The 14,145-nt window shown below is 41.1% G+C and overlaps 1 protein-coding gene across 6 annotated transcripts; it reads left to right on the top strand.

Annotated features, from left to right (window-relative positions):
• Positions 1–1,666: 1,666 nt before the first annotated feature.
• On the top strand, positions 1,667–5,758 carry LOC136493725 (uncharacterized). Of its 6 annotated transcripts, none has more exons than XR_010768423.1 (12): positions 1,671–1,722; positions 1,813–1,899; positions 2,020–2,041; positions 2,127–2,209; positions 2,542–2,574; positions 2,890–2,968; positions 3,064–3,116; positions 3,527–3,587; positions 4,362–4,616; positions 4,987–5,085; positions 5,192–5,314; positions 5,675–5,758. XR_010768423.1 is itself a non-coding variant. In XM_066489859.1 (9 exons), exons 1-9 carry the CDS (start codon positions 1,711–1,713, stop codon positions 4,410–4,412), a joined length of 474 nt encoding a protein of 157 aa, XP_066345956.1. In that variant the 5' UTR covers positions 1,670–1,710; the 3' UTR covers positions 4,413–4,538. The 6 variants fall into 6 exon arrangements, 2 of the variants coding, with proteins under 2 accessions (XP_066345956.1, XP_066345955.1); XR_010768422.1 differs by having other exon boundaries at positions 5,154–5,314; XR_010768424.1 differs by lacking the exon at positions 2,890–2,968 and having other exon boundaries at positions 1,667–1,722; positions 4,369–4,616; positions 5,154–5,314.
• The last annotated feature ends 8,387 nt before the right edge of the window (positions 5,759–14,145 follow it).

The following is a 14,145-nucleotide window of genomic DNA, read 5'->3' as shown; positions in this document are numbered from 1 at the left end:
AAGAGAAATCACATTGTTCTATATGATCCTTACATGATCATAGTGAACAGTGTGATTTTTTTTTAATCTATGGGTTAACTTTGTAACTAGTTTTTCTTCCTCATACTAACTCCAAATCTGATGATTTTTTTTCCTAAAATTTTCTAAAATCATTCTCTATCAATTTATTTTTTTGGTTTTGTCAATATATACATATGAAAAGTTTGAGCAATTTAAATTTTGAATTTTAAAAAAATGCAATTTCAGACAAGATTTTGGTACCCCAAATGATTTCAGCTGAAAAAGTGATAAATACCAAAGTTGAATAACTTATCAAGATCTACAATTTTTGTATTGGTCATTTTTTCATATGACAAAGTGGTACTGACATTGTTCACAAATGTGACACATCTCTCATAAGGTTTTATAAACTATATGAGACATGTGTAAGATTAGTGAATAATGTGTGCTAAGAATTTGTCAAATGAAGAAATGACCAAAATAAAAGTTGCAGATATTCATGAGTTGAACAACTTTGGTATTCATCACTTTTTATGTTGAAATCAATTTGGGTCTCAAATTTTGGTTCGAACTTGTTGTTTTCAAAATTTCAAATTTGAAAGGTTCAAATTTTGTCAAATGACAAGATGACTAAAATAAAAGTTATAGATATTAATGAGTTGAACAACTGTGGTATTCATTACTTTTTATGTTGAAATCATTTTGGGTCTCAAATTTTGGTTCGAATTTGCCATTTTTTAAAATTTCAAATTTGAAAGGTTCAAATTTTGTCAAATGACAAGATGACCAAAATAAAAGTTGTAGATATTAATGAGTTGAACAACTTTGGTATTCATCATTTTTTATGTTGAAATCATTTTGGGTCTCAAATTTTTGTTCGAACTTATCATTTTTTTAAATTTCAAATTTGTAAGGTTCAAATTTTGTCAAATGACAAGATGACCAAAATAAAAGTTGTAGATCTTGATGACCTCTACAACTTTGATGTTTATCAAATTTTCATTTGAGATCATTTGGTGTTAGGAAACCACCCCTACAGTATATTTTACATTTTTATTTAATAATAGACAAGTATTTTGTAAAAGAATTTTAATAATAAAAATATATAAAAATATAAAACTTCTTTACATTTTGGGTTCGGCCTCTCTCCTTTCTCTCCTTCAGAGGCCTGTCTTCTTTTTGGGCCAGCCCGCTAACCGCACGCACGCACACACCCGGGTTTAATCCGTGCGCACGCACGCACACCATCTGCTCCGCCGCGGCCTCCAGCACCAGCAGCGGCGGCTCAAGCATCGCTCAGCGCCCGCCCCGCACCCCGGAGAGACGACCGGCACAGCGCGCCCTCGCGGCGCAGCCCGACACCGCCGAGGAAAGGCGTCGAGTCCAGGACCCCGTCGCCGCGGGGGCTCGGGAACGCGGTGTCGCCATCGCGGAACCCTAGCGAGACGCTGGGAAGGTCCAGAGGCGAGCACGTGTTTCCATGTAACCTTTCTACCCTTTCTCCCTTTGCCGGCCGGCCCTTCAACGGTGACGAGTGCCCACCAAGGTATGCGCAACGGCCATCGCTTCTCTTCCCTCCCTGCTGTTCGAACTGAGCTGCCAAACCCTAATGCAAGCTATCTGTATTCGGTTCTGATCTAATTACATGTGTTATTATGCCTACTAACTTCGATTTTTTTATATAAAAAAAATTGTCGGCCCCTGCTTCGGATGTGTGGAACTGTAAGTCCCTCTTGGAGCAAGAGGGGAATCTCTTTTGATGTGCGCAGGTTGGTGACGGATTCCATCTCATATCTTGTATAATGTGTGCAGCCAGTCGGTGTCGACAATACTTCTAGGAGGAAATTTGATAAGGAAGAGTACTTGGAGAGAGCTCGACAGAGGGAGCAGCGGGAGAAGGTCACATACTGTGTTCTATTCTTTTTAAATTTTGTCATGACTGAACAAAACTATTATCATACTTCTCTTTGTCTCTATGTATTGCTAATTTCACTCTGCATTTGTCTGTCGCTGATCCAGGATGAAGCCTGGAAAGGCAAGGGTATGTGGTCTAACTTTTAGTTCAGTAAATATGTAGTTGTTCTAGGTTTGGTTCTCTATTTGACTCCTTTCAATTTTGAATGCAGAAAGGGGTCCTCCTGTGCAAAGACAGCCTTTGAAGCACAGAGACTATGAAGTTGATCTTGATTCTCGTCTTGGCAAGACTCAGGTTTGTAAATATCCTACTATATACTTTGTGCATTTTAGCATGCTTTTTCTATGTTACTAAAATACCAAATGCTGTAGCAGCTACTTTGTCAATTATTTGTGCCCTGATTTTCTTGCCTCTAGTTTCATTGGTATTTTTGTGGGTTTTTTCGACCATTACATGATTTGGAAAACTGTGTAGTGTGTACAATTAGAGGCAGATATGGTGCTATGGGTCTGATTGACTCTGAATTTCATTCAGTCCTTTATTGTGAACAACTTGTTTTTAGAAAAAGAACACCTTTCTGTTTCTAAAAGTTAATTAACTGCGCCTTTCATTATCTATTTTTCCAGGTAGTGACCCCGATTGCACCGTTGAATCAGCAGGTTTGTGCATAAATCCCATAAGGCATGTCATATAGTGTTTACAGTGATCTTGAAGTATTTTCATCATATCATAATTCTTGACAAAATTTTTTAGAATGTAGTTGCTTTGCTCCTTTGATAGTAAACATAGATCTTAGTAGGAGATACTTTTGTGTTCTTACCTCCTATTCTTTTATCATGTTGTAGGCTTGATTATGTGCATATCATACCAATGCTATTTACAATCTTAACATTCTACAGAAATGAACCTCTCTTACTTTGATGATTAATTCAATGCATAAAAGTTTCCTTTAAACTTTACCTACTTTCTGACAGGCTGGGTACTACTGTTCTGTATGTGAATGTGTTGTTAAAGATTCAGCCAACTATTTGGATCACATAAATGGCAAGAAGCGTAAGTGGATGAGGCTCTAGTTTATGCTCATTTAGTGCATTAAATTTTGCTATCATCATCTTTATGTTTCATGGGTCATGGTTTTAACATGACAGATCAGAGAGCGCTGGGCATGTCTATGCGTGTTGAAAGGGCATCACTTGAACAGGTAGTACATTTGAGCCTGGTATTGGATCTGCAATTGAAAGTCAACAATTTTATTCTTTTCATATTTAGTAGCAGACCCAAATTTTTGTCATGCATTTGGCTCCCTTTGGCACAGCTTCTGCTTGTGCAGAATCCAGCTTGTAGGAATAGCTTGTGAGAAGCAGAAGTTCAATTTCAGCCCTCTTAAGCCGCTTTAGAATCTATTCATTTGGTAGTACTTTGCTTTTTGTTTTTCCTGTTAGATGGTGAAGCAGAAACTATGCCAAAGAGGCACATCATGTCGTGACATTATTCTTATTGGTTCATGCAAGGCTAGTGAACAAATGCTTGAATAGTTAGTTTGTCATCCAATTTTCAGCCAGTGGTATTCTTTTAACCATCTGCTATTTGTTTTCACTCTTCTGGCTGTAGGTTCAGAAAAGGTTTGAGGCACTTAAGAAAAGGAAGGACCCAAGCGCCTTTACTGAACAAGGTGAGAAAGAAAAAAAGACAACATGAACCTGGAACGAGTTTGTAGTGAATTGCATACTATGTGCTTGTTGTGCAAAGGGCCTGTTAGGAAGCAGTAGCTTCATGTCCTTGTATTGACCAAGGACTTGTTAGGATCCAACTAGTAGCTTCATGTTGACCTGTTAGGAATGAAGCATTGCAAATTAAGTTTTTCCCTGACTTTATTTGATAGACTTTTGTGAATTATGACTTGTGATGATGTTCTAAATAATGGTCTTGTGTTTATGGATGTATATATGTATACTACCGTAGCGTTAGCACGGGCAATATACTATATTAATAATACTTATGTCCTTTTGTTTAAATTGCTGAAGCAATCCAGTGCAAGAGCATTGAGCTTTCCATCTTAACAAAAGATGCATGTTTACTTAATATTAATTAAGCAATAATGGGATGAGAAAATACTTCAAACTGTGGAGGTCCCTTATTTTCTAGGTTTTTAAGTATGTCGCATCACTCCTTGAACTGGTAGAGTCAGAATTGGCGAGCTGAGTTATACGAATGCTAACAAGCTGTTTTCTTACCTGCCTCCAAAGTTGAAGATGAAGCCATCTAAATGGGGTTCAACACTACCTTACTCACTGATCAGCAAATCTGAAACCTGTTCTTTTCAGTTTTTTACTCCTGTTTTTTCTCCCCTTTTGAGTGCTCTTTGTGTACCAGATTGTAGGGACTCCCATAAACAATGCTTGAAAACTGAGATGGTTTTACATCACTGTTAATATTGGTGTAATAGTTGGCAGGAGCATTTCTACCAAAACAAAGCTTCGGACTGTGTTGGCGGTGACGAGAAGCCGGAAGCAGCAGCGGCGGATACGAAGAGGGAGACGAGGAGGAGGCGTGGCCGGCGGCAAGCTTCGGCCAGTACAGGACGCAGGTGTAGCTGCCCGAGAACGTGGACATGGATAAGATCGGCGCGAAGGTGAGGGACGGCGTGCTCTACCTCACCATACCCAAGCTCACAGCAGGGGGCAAGGTCGTCAACATCCAGGTGCAGTGAAGTGAAGTCACGAGCTCTGCCTCTGAATTCTGAAATGGGACGGATCAGAGTTTAGGACGGACGATGAGCACCAGCTGCGTGCTTCTCAGCTTCTGGATGGGCTGGATGGGACGAGAGCGACAACGATCTACTATACAATCCTACTCTTGCTCTTCTTTCTTTTTTGTTTTTGCCACATGCGCACAGCGAAACACGGGGCCTCTGACCTCCTTTCACTAACAAAAAGAACCTGCTTAATAGATGGGCTGAATGTTAGTGGGTTAAAAAATAATAATGTTGAGTCCTTTTCCCCATAACTCGATATTTCAATACCGATCCTCTGTATTTTCCGATTGTTTGATATTTGCACTTTGGTGCGCAGGTAACAGCATGTGGCTTTAGACTATGTGCAATGTTATCTGAAATACTTAAGGTTTGGTGAATGGAAGTTTGGTCATTTAAGTTAGCGGCGATTCAACAGGTTGCCTATCTCCTTTCGTAGAATAAACTATTCACCACCTTTTCTTAAAGTGTGTTGTGGCTAAACAGATTTGACAGCTCTGAGGACGGACGGCTTCTGAATGTAGGGGAGTCTGAAGACATGCTTGGTTATAGATGTGACCTGCAAATCTGTGACAGAGGTAGAGCTTACCAGTAGGCTGTTCTATAGGAGAGCACAGCTAGAAGATGAACTCCACTCATTCTGCAAGGTATGTTGCTTTGCTGCAAACAGTAACCGTACTTTTGAAATGTAGATTGTAACAGTAAATAGATAACTAAGATCTGTTATGGGTAGGTGACCGTTCCCACATCTTTTACTGATCACTTGTATAGACTTTCTGCATGGCTTGAGTTAAGAATATTCTTTTTCATGTGAACACATTCTCGAGACGTATAGCATCTGTTTTTTTACTGATCACTTATATGGACTTTCTGTTATGTGTAGGTAACTGTTCTCACCTGTTCTTTGTATTTCTTTTTGTTTAGCTGAGTGAGCACTAGTTCTCAAGTCAAAAATAAAACTACACACATAATTTGAGTTATGTGTCCTACCTTTTCTTTTCTTGCAGGTTTCAACAGTTCAGAGCAGCATGGGAGGTCCTTCCGTTACCAATTTCCAGCGGCAGCTTTCAGCTTCAGTTGTTGAACAAAAGTAGGTGGGTAGCAACACATTAGCAGCTTGGTTGTTATCTTAGGTAACCAGTAACAGTAGGTAAGCATTAGTTCACTTTTAACAGGGAGTCATGATCATGTTTGTGATGGTGTACTAATTTGGATTCAAACATTCAAGCCAATAGCTTGCACATTAATATACAATTGTTTCATTATACTCAGAGTGTAGACATTGATACGGAGATTATGGTTATTGCAGGGCTCCAAAATACAATTGTTTAACAGGTCCACCACAACAGCATTAGTAAGTGCCTCTCCAGGCTCCAGCTCAGTTCTTATTTATGTCATCTTTTATTTTGCGAGCCATATGTTTATTTCTCCTGCATATTTCCGGTGTGTGCAGATCAGAGAGTTTATGATTAAGTGGTGTAACATGCATGTCATATTCTTGTCAAGGGGTGTAATTTTTACCACCAACCATTTATTTTCAGGTTACCCAAGAAACCAGCCAGCCAGAACAACAACCCCCTTCTTCCGCAGCTAAAGAACGTCTCACTAGAGGGCGCATGACTAGAAGTAATTTGGCAGCGAATTCGGGTGCTGTTTATACTACAGCAAAGCAACTGAAGGAAACTGCGGCTAGGAAAAGATCTGCATTGTCCAAAAAAAATACACAGGTACTATGTGAAACCTTTTATCTCTCCTTGCATTAAAAAGGAACATATAGTCCTTTTGGAGAAGTACATAGCTATTCTTTTGTTCTGCTCCTAAATATGGTCCAGGCTTAGTTTCCTCTTGCTGATTAGAAATATATATGGATGTGTTTGTGCTCATAAAATGTCTTGGGAGGCAGCTGCATGTATGTTTATATTTGCTTTACGCTTCAAAGTTCATGGTTGATAGTACTGCAGCTCACAGAACTCTAGTACTGCAGCTCGTGTTTTGCTTCAGTGTTCAATTAGCTTTGCCACCACTAGTCTCAGTTTAACTAATGCATGTCAATGATTTTTTCAAGAGGAATCTTGAGTTTGAGAAGGAGCATGCGAATGGTGGGACGATGGCCAATATACATATCAAGGGAACCTTCGCTGCTACAGTAGACATTAGTCTTTTGATTCGAATGAGTTCAAACAGTTGTCTGTGCTTAACACATTATTATGTGTTAAGCTATCTACTTGTGTTCTCATTTAGTTTGACACTCGGTGTGTTTTGTTAAAGATTTTGTATGAACAAATTATATTTTGTTTTAATGGATGTCGATGCTTCCTTCATTATGTATTTGTCGTTTTGCGATTATTAATTTAAGCTACCAAAGTGTCGCAACATGAATTATTAATATATTAATCTGGCGTTGCAATATATGATGGCACATATAACAACCACATTTAGTCGTGGCAATAGGTACGATAATCGTGGCAATAGAGAAACTATCTCTTGCAACTACAAAAAGATGACGGTGGCAATAGAGGAATCTACCTATAACAACCAGATAGTAAGTAACGTGGCAATAGATGACCTGTCTGTAGCAACCAACCTAAGTAACGTGGCAATAGCCTATGCCATCTATAGCAACCATTCAGAAACGTGGCAATATACGACCTCTCTGTAGCAACCAACCTGAAGAGATGTTGCAATAACCTAAGCCACCTATAGCAACCATTTAGGCAACGTGGCAATAGAGAACCTCTATTGCAATGCTTTCTCTGCGTAGCAACAACCACGATTGCAACACCTGTGTTGCGTTGCGCTTGCATTGTGTTGCTACACGACCAGCGTGTCGCAATACGTATCGCTAGCAACGCCTAGTTCGTTGCAATTGATACTATTACCACACCCATAGTGGTTGCAATTGCTTTTGTTACAACACTCACCAGGTGTTGCAAAAGCGTCAAAAGTGTTGCAATAGAGGGGCTGTGTGTCGCAACTAAAATGTAACCCATTGCATTATGCTATTGCTACCCTTACAAGTGCAACGACATTTAACCAAAAAAAATTGGTAGCAAAATTACTATGGCTACCATTTTTGGGTCTTTTGCTACACTTTTTTGGCGTTGCAGTAGACCGAAAATCTTGTAGTGATGTATAGTAAAATTGAGCACTAGCAAACTACCCATATGTAGGTATAACCCATCGGTAATCAAGGTACACGGTAACAATAACTAGGACTTACGGGTATCAAATTAGACACATGCACATGACTAGATAATTAAATGGTGAATAGGATGAGGAGATCCCATGCTATACTTTCCTTGCTCAAAGGGTTCCTGCTGATCCAGGTTGTCAAAGAAGTACTCCTGGTCACCCGCAAATTGCTCACCATCTATACTCGATCAACACACCAACAAACAAGCATCCAGAGGCAATCATGCATAGCAAACAAACCTATGATTAGAATAGTACACCAATAGTATGAAAACAAGATGAAAGGTTTATAAACTGAATTTATGTCTCACTATGAACACATAGACACGAAGATCATGAAAATCAGATCTAAAACGGGGAAGTTATGAATTAAACTAGATTTCCTATAGCAGTTTAATAGATTAAATCTAGCCACGAATTTTAATAGTTGAAAACATGATTAACAGTGTCATAAACATATAGATTACTTAATTATGGACGTAACACAACTTGAACGGATCAAATTGGATCTAAAATTAATGGATGAAATATGATGAAAATGGGCTCTGGATGGCAGTTTCATAATTACTGCGAACTAATTTCATATAAAAAAAGTAAATCAAATTCATGATTTTGAATCTACTGAGGACTGCAGGCAGAAATAAGAAGAACCTAAGGGGCTCTTTAACAAAAAGACCCACAAAGGGGTATTGGACGATCTGGACCCTTGGATCAGATTGGGATGGCCCACATTAGAATGGGAGAGGGAGAGAGATGAGTAGCTGGCTGGAACAGGGCTCCAGTGGCGGCGCAGCCATGGCCGGCGGTGAGGATGCTCGCCGACGCACACAAAACCAGCCCTACAGGCCACGGTTTAGCTCAAGAGCTGCATGAAATGAAAGAGGAGGGAATGGGGATCTCATCGCAGATGAAAAACAAAGGCAAAGATGAGTCAGGGATGACGAGCGGCTAGGAATGGCGGACGGCAGAGCTCCTACATAGTTCATCGACAATGAGCATTCAACAGAGAACAAGAGAAAAGATAGAAAAAGGCTCAGTGACTTTGTGAACTCAATGCGAAGTATGGCAGCGGCTTACGGAGGTGGTGAAGCATTAGAACAATGAGGCCCATGCTCGGTGGCATGAGCTAGGGTTTGCGGTGGCTCTGGTGGCTCAATTGGTGGTGGTGGCTTGCGCTAGGGTAGCATGGGGCGACGACACCTAGGTTCCCCTTTTATAGAAGCGAGGCACACATGCAAAGTGCCAACCACGCCGAGAAGCTCGCGCGTGGCGGCATGGGATAAGGGAGAAGTCCCCTTGATTTCAGTAGGAGGTTGGGGATGGCGCTGCCATGCGGGCCCGAGCGGTCAGCGGTTGCGGCAGCTGTCAGGTGGGGCTGGCGCATCAGCGGGAAGGGAGTGGCAGTGGGCATGGTTCCATTATGGTACTGGCCGGCCAAGCTAGGTGAGCCAGCGGTAGGGAGAATGAGCGCGTGGAAATGGCCAATGGGGCGAAAAGAGAGAAAGAGAGGGAGAGGGAAATGAAATTCCTTTTCTTTTTCCAAAGCAATTTTTCAAATCCATTTTCAAAAGATTTTGAATGACTTTTTAGGTTTGGTCAAACCCAATCACACAAAGATAAATATGTAGCAGCATGAGTGCAAAACATGTATCTAGCCTTATAGTTGATTATAATTTCATAAAAATTATTATTTCCCTAAGTTTGAATTCTCACAAAAGTGCATAAATAAATCAATTTAACCTATTTTGAAATGATGTAAATTTTAGGGTGTTACAATTCTACCCCCTTAAAAGAATCTCATCCTTGAGATTGGATGGTGCTTACTCAAACAACTGTGGGTATGCTTTCCACAAATCCTCTTCTCTTTCCCATGTAGCCTCTTCCTCTATGTACCGATTCCAGTGTACCTTGCACATCTTTATAACTCAGCTCCTAGTAACCCTTTCTATTGTCTCCAAGATCTTTATCGGGTACTCCTTATATGTTAGATCTTCCTTAATAGCAAGTTCTTTTAAAGGTATTTGCTCTTCTGGTACTCATAGACATTTCTTTAATTGAGACACATAAAACACATCATGCACACCTGATAGACTCTCAGGTAGTTCCAGTTGGTAGGCCACTTCTCCATGTCTCTCTGGAATCTTGAAGGGACCAATGTACCTTGGTGTAAACTTTCCCTTCATATTGAACCTCTTCACACTTCTCATTAGTGACACCTTCAAGTACACATAATCCCATACTTTGAAAGTCAACTCTCATCTTTGGGTATCAGCATAAATCTTCTATTAGGACTATGTCACTCTCAAGTTGTCTCTAATCATCCACAATTGTTCCTTGGCATCTCTAAGAACATCTGGTTCAAACACTTGAGTCTCTCCCATTTGGTTCTAAAACAACGGGATTCTGCACTTACGTCCATACAAAGCCTCGAAAGGTGCCATCTTGAGACTCTTCTGGTGATTGTTATTGTATGAGAACTCAGCATATGGCAAACTATTATCCCAACTAGTACCATATTGCAGTGCACAAGCTCTCAACATGTCTTCCAAAATCTGGTTGGACCTTTTAGTTTGTACATCGGTTTGGGGGTGATAAGCAGAACTAAAATTCAACTTGGTTCCCAAAGAGCTATGTACCTTCTACTAGAATTGTGACATAAACCGAGTACCTCTATTAGACACGATCTTCTTCGGGACACCATGCAAGCACACTATCCTTTCCATGTACAGCACTGCTAGTCTCTCTCCTATATAGGTAGTCTTGACTGGTAGAAAGTGGGCAACTTTAGTAAGCTGATCCACTATTACCCATATTGAATCATAACCTCTCTTCGTGCAAGGTAATCCAACAATAAAATCCATACCAACTTCTTCCCACTTCCATTCAGGTATCTTCATTGGTTGTAGCAACCCTACAGGTCATTGGTGCTCAGCTTTCACCCTCAGACAAGTGTCACACAAGGCCACATACTCTGCCACATCTCTCTTTAATATATACCACCAATACTTCTCTTTAAGATCTAAGTGTATCTTGGTACTTCTAGGGTGTATGGAATAAGCTGACTCATGGGCCTCTTGCAGAATTGCATCATGGATAGTCTTCACTTCAGGTACACATATCCTTTTCTCAAACCATAGAGTGCCATTCTCATCTATCCTGAAACCTGGTGCCTTTCCAATCACTATATTCTTTGCTATGTCCTTGAGTTTCTTATCCTTCAACTGACCCTTGCAAATCTCTTGCTCCAAGGTAGGCGTCACTTCTAGCTCCACAACATTAGTGATAATGCTTAGGTTCAGTTGCTCAAACTCAACACATAACTCCTCAGACATTGGTGTCACCTGAACCTCATTAACATAACTCTTTCTACTAAGAGCATCGGCCACGGCATTTGCTTTCCTAGGGTGATAGTGCACTTCCAAATAATAATTCTTGATCAATTCCATCCAACAACGTTGCCTCAAATTTAGATCTAACTAGGTAAAGATGTACTTTAAGCTCTTATTATCTATATAGATGTCACTATTATGTCTAATTAAATAGTGTCTCTAGATCTTCAAAGCATGAACCACTGCTGCTAACTCAAAGTCATGAGTGGGATAGTTTAGCTCATGCTTTCTCAACTTCCTTGATGCATACGCCACAACTCTTCCTTCTTGCATAAGAACACATCCAAGGCCCTGGCAAGATGCATCACAATAGATGGAGAAGTTCTTACTCAAATCTGGCAAAACCAACACTGGTGCTATAGTTAATCTCTTCTTCAACTCCTTAAAGTTAACCTGGCATTTATCAGACCATACAAACTTAGCATTCTTCTCTAATAGGGCTGTCATAGGCTTGGCAAGTTTAGAAAACTGATGGTGCCATACTGCTAGGAATCCCAACTACCAGATATGCTAGCTACCGAATCCATACCGAAGGAGAACCAAAGGTTCACTACTCACCCTTTCAGGGAAGGATATCTTAGGATCACGCCAAGACTCTGACTAGGGCACGACTATGTAACTTGTAGGGCAAGTAGGCCTCAAATATAAATAGATAGCCATCCCCCTTGTTGTAATCATCGAAACTCTCATAGGCATAGCCATCTTGTACATGACATCTCGCTATTCGATGAGATCATAATACAAACAAGTACCAACTAGACATATGGCTTTTACTCACTTCTCGAAGGCCCGAACAAGTTTAAATCTTGTGCCCCAACTATGATTGCTCTTTGCATCAAGTGAGTTCCTCCAAGACCCAAATATCTACCGGTAAAAAACACCAATAGAGACGCGCTAGGTAGGGGGATTTCATGCAAAGACTAATCATGACAATCTTCAATAATGCTTGTGTCCAAGATCCAATTGCTTTTGATGCAACCATCTAGCTGAGCTCCATCAGATCCGAGACAACAAGAGAAGTCCTCCTGTTCCCTCAACCTAGGTCGACATCCAGCTACGTGCCACTGGCTATCCACTTCGAGAGTTTGGTATTTGAGCACCAAGAAAATGTTGACCAACCCCTCATCAAGTCACAAGGATCAGATCCAATCTATGTGGAAACTGTCTCGATTGACCGATCCTCGAATCAAGTTTCTACTGATTAGGATGATGAGTACAGTTTTGATTTCAATAGCTCGAAAGATGAGGTTCACCTTGTGCAAGATTGTCATATCTGTGTAGCATCTCAGCATCGAAAGGTTATCCACACCAAGCGATCAGAGATTTACACAGCTCCACATTCCGATGAGAGATCAGAAACCATACACTTCGTTAAGATAGCTCAACCAGGACTCCACATGAAACCATGTTCAGGGGGCTGGATAGATGATTCTACGCTAATCAAGAAGGGAGATCTAGGCCACCCCATCATTTCTATAGCAATTGGCCAGCATCGGTTCGACAAAGTTATCTACGACATCAACTCCAGCGTGAACATTGAAAGGATCAAGATGCCCAAGAGGGGGGTGAATTGGGCTAATTCTAAAATTCTTTGCAATAATTAAACCCTACACTTAGCCCACTTCACCCCTTGTGCCTAGAATGTGTTCCTATTGTTCTACCACACAAAAGTTTTGCACCCTAGGTTCCAATCGTACTCTAGCATGGCAATTCTAAGAATGTAAAGACAAGAAATGAATTGCTCAAATGTCAATGCTTAAAGTAAAGAGAGGAGAAGGAACACAGTGATGTCTCCCCACTAGTCCTTTTGGAGCACCTGCGCAAGGGTGTAGCTCCCCCTTGATCTGTGCAAGGATCAAGTGCTCTCTACGGGCTGATTCTTCGACACTCCATCACGGTGAATCGCTCACAACTTGAGTTGGGTCATCCACAAGCTCCGCCGAATGATCACCAAACTCTCGATCACCACTAAGCTGTCTAGGTGATGGCGATCACCAAGAGTAACAAGCACGAACTCTCACTTGACCACAACAAGCCTAATGTGAAGGGTGGATGCACACTTGCTACTATCCTTGCACTAATGAGGCCTTAATCTTGGATTCTCAAATCTCAATCGCCTCACTAGGCTCTTGCTCTCCTTTGCACTCTCAAGGGTGTTTCTTAGCTGAACAAATGGGCAAGAGACCTCTCTTGGGTGAGTGGAGTAAGTATTTATAGCCTCTCATTCAAAACATAACATTTGGAGGTTGAGTCATCACTCTGTGGGGTGACTGGACGCTCCAGTCAGGGTGACCAGATGCTCTGGTCAGTTATCCATGCCATTGTGTTAGAAAGAGCCGTTAAGTCTTGACCAAACTCTGACCTACGTCCAGTCAGCACTGACCGGACGCGTCCGGTCACAAAAACTGCTCTTTAGAACCTTATTGATGTTGACCGGACGCTGGCACCTAGAGTCTAGTCACTTCGCTATTCCGTGTCCGGTCAGTTATTAGATCCTGACCAGCGTCCGGTCAGCACTGACCGAACACATCCAATCAGGAATCTCCCTCTCTAGAACCTCTCTGGAGTCGACCGGACACAGGCACCAAGCGTTCAGTCACTTTTCACTTAGCGTCCGGTCATAACCAGATGGCTCCAGTTGATCAAATGAACTGACCGAACTCACCTTTCAGCGTCCGATCACAACCAAACCAGCGTTCGGTCAATTATTTGACCCTCCATTCACTTCCAACTCGAAATCATATGTGAATGAAGTTTGCTCCAATTGATCTTAGGGCTACTCCGAAGCTACCTAGTGCAAGATTTGATAAGTGTGCACCACACCTAACCCACTAGACTTACCTAGGTCAAGCTACTAGTCCATACCCCCCTTAATAGTACGACCAAAGGAAAAACAA

Source organism: Miscanthus floridulus, chromosome 11 (genome assembly GCF_019320115.1).
Source record: "Miscanthus floridulus cultivar M001 chromosome 11, ASM1932011v1, whole genome shotgun sequence".
In the NCBI taxonomy this organism is placed as follows: Eukaryota; Viridiplantae; Streptophyta; class Magnoliopsida; order Poales; family Poaceae; genus Miscanthus; species Miscanthus floridulus.
This window is presented reverse-complemented; position numbering and strand designations above follow the sequence as displayed.

Bases quoted from the DNA above. Each gene is read 5' to 3' on its own strand.
- LOC136493725 (XM_066489858.1), top strand. The intron at 2,210-2,541 runs GTTTGTAAATAT...CTATTTTTCCAG, and splicing joins CTCGTCTTGGCAAGACTCAG to GTAGTGACCCCGATTGCACC. The intron at 3,117-3,526 runs GTAGTACATTTG...TTCTGGCTGTAG, and splicing joins AAAGGGCATCACTTGAACAG to GTTCAGAAAAGGTTTGAGGC.